General features: G+C 43.2%; 1 protein-coding gene across 1 annotated transcript in view; it reads right to left on the bottom strand.

The window, feature by feature from the left end:
• Ahnak (AHNAK nucleoprotein) overlaps positions 1-4,643 on the bottom strand; it is a 110,383-nt gene that overhangs the window by 50,470 nt on the left and 55,270 nt on the right. Inside the window, exon 5 of the mRNA XM_029565612.1 lies at positions 212-311. Coding sequence (XP_029421472.1) covers positions 212-311 — 100 coding nt within the window. The remainder of the gene's footprint in view (positions 1-211; positions 312-4,643) is intronic.

Here is a 4,643-nt window from a genome sequence, read left to right as displayed (position 1 = left end):
AAAAAACAGGAAGGAGAGAAGGTTTTCAACTCCCAGGCCCTGGAGAGGGGGAGCAGGATTGGGCTCCAGAACCCCAGCCAGCTCCTTCCAGGTGTGGCTTCCAGGAAGTCACCTCATCTGCAGAGGCTTCCATGAGCCTTATCAACAGCACATACGGTGTTGTTCCTATAATGAAAGCCGTCATTCTTTCAGTCCCCTCCACGTGTCTCACCTGTACTTGGGGCTGAGACTGAAGCTGCCCCAGCTTTGTTGGTGACTTCCTTGGGGTTATTCTGGTCTTTGCATTCCAGGGCTGAAGGCTGTGCTGTGCTCTAGCAATAAGGATAAAGATTACTACAAGGTCACTCATCAAATCATCTGGTCAGTTAACAGTTCTCAAATGCCTACTCTGGGTATACAAAACATCAGAGAATCCACATTTCCCACACCTCCTCCCCCAACACATCCCAGCCCAGCTCAGCCCCACCCTTACCTGGAAGCTCTAGCTATAGGAGAGATAACAAAGGACCAAATAAACTGAAAGTCATGTAAATTTCCCAGCTGGAGAGAGACCTGAGTTCAATTCCCAGCACCCACATGGCAGCCCACAACCACCTATAATTCCAGTTCCAGGGGATCTGATGCCCTCTTCTGGCCTCCTTGAGAACTGAACACATGTGGTACACAGACACACACAGACACACACACACACACACTCAATTAAAAATAAAAATAAAAATGAATCTTTTTTTTTTTAAAGTCATGCAAATATCATACAACAGGGTTGTCTTGAGTTCATCCATCACCAGATCCAGTTCCTGTCCTCAGGGACTTCTGGGGGCAGAAGTAGGGAGGCAAGATGAGATTCAGCCTTGAGTGAAGAATGTATAAGGCAGCGGGAGTCTTTGTGGGACTAGTGAACTGATCAGTTACTGTCCATGGAGTACCCTTCCTCCAGCACTAAGCTACATGCCATGGGGCAGGCGATCCAACCAACAGACTGTACTCCACAAGGAATCCCTGAAGCCTAATGTGGCAGATTGCCAATCCAAGGGTGCCCACCATCCTGGAAGAGGAATCCCATCAGAAAGGAGAGCCCACCTTGACACAGAATTCCCTGGCCATAGCCAGGAGTCCATCCAACAGCAATGTGGAAAGCAGTTCATGGAGAACTTAGCTGCTGTCAGATGCTTCAATAGGTTATTCTTTTTGTATCATCCTAAGAAGTTCTTTTAAAGATTTATTTATTCATGTTTGTCTGTGTAAATGTATGAGTGTGGGGTTGGGAGTGGGAGTGGAGTGCACTCCTATGTGCACACTCAAAGGCCCAGGTGTCCTCCGCTATCACTCTCTTCCTGTCCTTTTGAGGCAGGGTCTCTTCCTGGACCTGGGGGCTCTCGGTTCTCTTGGCTAGGCTGGAAGCCAGCAAACCCCAGCGATCTTCCCATCTCCACCCCATCAGTGCTGGGGTTTGCAGGTGTTTTCAGAGACACCAATTTATCATACAGGTGCTGAGATCCCAACTCTGGTCCTCATGGTTGGAAAGCAAGCATTCTTAACCACTGAGCCATCTCTCCAGTCCTTCATTCTAGGACATTATTCTTCCTGGACATGGTAATCTCAGTTCCCAGGAGGTGGAGGCAGAAGGATCAGGGGCTAAAGCCCATCTTTGACTATACATCAAGTTTGAGGCTAGCCTGAGTTACATACCTCAAAAAACATTTTTTTAAAAAAGAAAGCAAGGCTGGAGAGATGGCTCAGTGGTTAAGAACACTGACTGGTCTTGCAGAAGACCCGGGTTCGAATCCCAGCCTACATAGCAAGTTCCAGGTCAGCTGGGGCTACAGAGAGACCCTGTCTCAAAAAGACAAAAAAAAAAGAGCACTGACTGCTCTTGCAGGGGACCTGGGTTTGATGCTTTGATTCCCAGCACCCACATGGCAGCTAACAACCATCTGTCACTCCAGTACCAGGGGATCCAATGCCTTCTTCTGACCTCCGTGGGCATTGCACAACCCAGTTGCACTTATACATGCAGGCAATACACTTATACACGTAAAATAAAAATAAAATAAATAGCCAGGGCTAGAGAGATGGCCCAGCAGTTAAGAGCACTGGCTGCTTTTGCAGAGGACCTAGGTTCAGTTCCCAACACCCATATGACAACTAACAACCATCTGTAACTCCAGTTCCAGGGGATCCAACACCCTCTTCTGACCTCCGTGGGTACTGCACAACATGGGTTTACTTACATACAAGCAGACAAAACACATAAAATAAAAAAACTAAATATTTTTTAAAAAGAAAGAAAAAAATAGCTATGGCATGAAACTTCTAAAGCCTTAAAAATGCTCATAGGTTAAACCCACTGATGCTTCTTTGTCACAAATGTCCAAAATTTCTGATAGATTAATCAGATAAGAAATATTTTACAGGAAACAATCATGCGTTTCCCAGAAACAATTTGGTTGAGTAAGTGTTTAATAACTGTTCCTTTTCTTTCATTCAGTTTTCAATTATAAAATGCATCTCAGAAGAGGTCCAAATAACCACAGAAGAGAGGAATGTCTTTTTCCTTTCTGAAACAATTATCAAATAACAATGGAAACCACTTTCACAGTTTCCAAGTCACAAACAAAGCCAAATAGTGTTAACTCATACGTTAACTCCTTATAACTCTGGAGATATGCTATTATTACAGCATTTTTCACAAGAGGAAACTGAGGCACAAAGAGCTTGAGTCACTTGACATGATCATAACTTAAAAGGTGACAAAGCTAGAGTGTGGACCCAGTATGGTTTCATGAAAACCAGTAAATCAAAATCATGTTTTGTAGCACATTAGAAAATTTGAAAGAAGAAAAAAATCCAAGGCAAAGTTGACAGCATAGTCAAGATAGGGAGTTGGGGCCAGTAAGATGGCTCAGTGGGTGAAGATATTTGCTGCCAAGCCTGACAACCTGATTCTGAGGTCCAGAATTCACATGTGGAAGGAGAGAGCCGACCCCCTCAAGTTGTCCTCTGACCTCCATCTCTCCATCTCTCTCTCTCTCTCTCTCTCTCTCTCTCTCTCTCTCTTTCTCTCTCCACACACACACACACACACACACAAACACACACACACAAACACACACAAAGTAAATAAATTTTTTTTAAAAAGTCAAAAATAGCCAGTCATGGTGGTGCACACCTGTAGTCCCAACACTTGGGAGGCAGAGGCAGGTAGATCTCTGTGAGTTCGAGGCCAGCCTGGTCTGCATAGCGAGTTCCAGGCCAGCTGGGGCTACAGGGAGACCCTGTCTCAAAAACCCCAAAAAAAAAAAAAAAAGTCAAAATAGGGGCTGGAGAGATGGCTCAGCGGTTAAGAACACTGGTTGTTCTTGCAGAAGACCTGGGTTCAAATCCCAGCTCCACATGTCAGCTAACAACTGTCCATAACTCTAGCCCCAGGGGATCCAACAGCCTCTTCTGACCTCCTTGGCCATTGCACAACACAGGTGCATTTACCTACATGCAGGCAATACACATAAAATAAAAATAATAAATAAAAAATTTTTTAAAAAGTCAAAATAGGGAATTATCTAAATGGAAGCATGGTTCATAGCTAAACATAGTACTTGAAACTCTTGCAAAAGCAATAAGACAAGAGAAGGAAATTAAATGAGTAATAATTGGAAAAGAAGAGCTCAAATTATCCTTTTTTGCAGATGATATGATAATATATCTAAGGGACGCCAAAAATTCCATGCGCAAACTCCTAGAAATTATTAACACATTCAGTAAAGTGGAAGGTTACAAAATTAACCTACAAAAGTCTGTAGCCTTTCTGTTAGAGTATGTTAGTTTGCTTTGATAAACAGCTTTTTAGGACACAAGATGGCCTCCTAAACCCAGGAAATCAACCACACCTCTCTCACAGGGCTGATCACATGATTTATAAGAATTCTAGTCCCTATCAATAAAACAAAACTGTAAACCAAAACCTAAGCTGTCTGCTCATGTATGACCTGATCATTGTACTCTCTGCTGAATGATTTAAAAACCCTATATAAGCTCGGTATTTCCTCAATAAAGTAGACCTGCATCTCTGAACCTGGTCTCCTGTGTCTGAATGCAGCTCCGCTGACATAGTCTCCTCAACTGCCTTGGGGTTCAGGATCAGATGGTGGGGGCAGAGACCATGAAAGTGGCCCGAATTGTGCTGGGTGGATTACTATACCAGATTTTAAGCTGTACTACAGAGCTATAGTCATAAAACAATATGGTACTGTCACAAAAATAGATCCATAGACCAATGGAACAAAATTGAAGTACCCAAATATGAGCAAATGCAATTTTAGCCACCTAATATTTGACAAAGGGGCTGAGAACATCAACTGGAGGAAAGACAGCATGTTCAGCAAATGGTGCTGACAAAACTGGATCTCCACTTGTAGAAGAATGAAACTAAACCCCTATCTTTCACCCTGCACAAAAGTCAATTCCAAATGGCTCAAAGACCTCAATGTAAAACCTGAAACTCTGAAACTATTAGAAGAAAACATTGGGAAAAACCTCCAAGATATAGACGTAGAAAAGGACTTTCTAAACTTGACACCAATAGCCCAGGAAACAAGGGCAAAAATTAACAAGTGGGACCTCATTAAACTAAAAAGCTTCTGTAC

Source organism: Nannospalax galili, unplaced genomic scaffold (assembly GCF_000622305.1).
Source record: "Nannospalax galili isolate Female #2095 unplaced genomic scaffold, S.galili_v1.0 scaffold818, whole genome shotgun sequence".
Taxonomy (NCBI): Eukaryota; Metazoa; Chordata; class Mammalia; order Rodentia; family Spalacidae; genus Nannospalax; species Nannospalax galili.
This window is presented reverse-complemented; position numbering and strand designations above follow the sequence as displayed.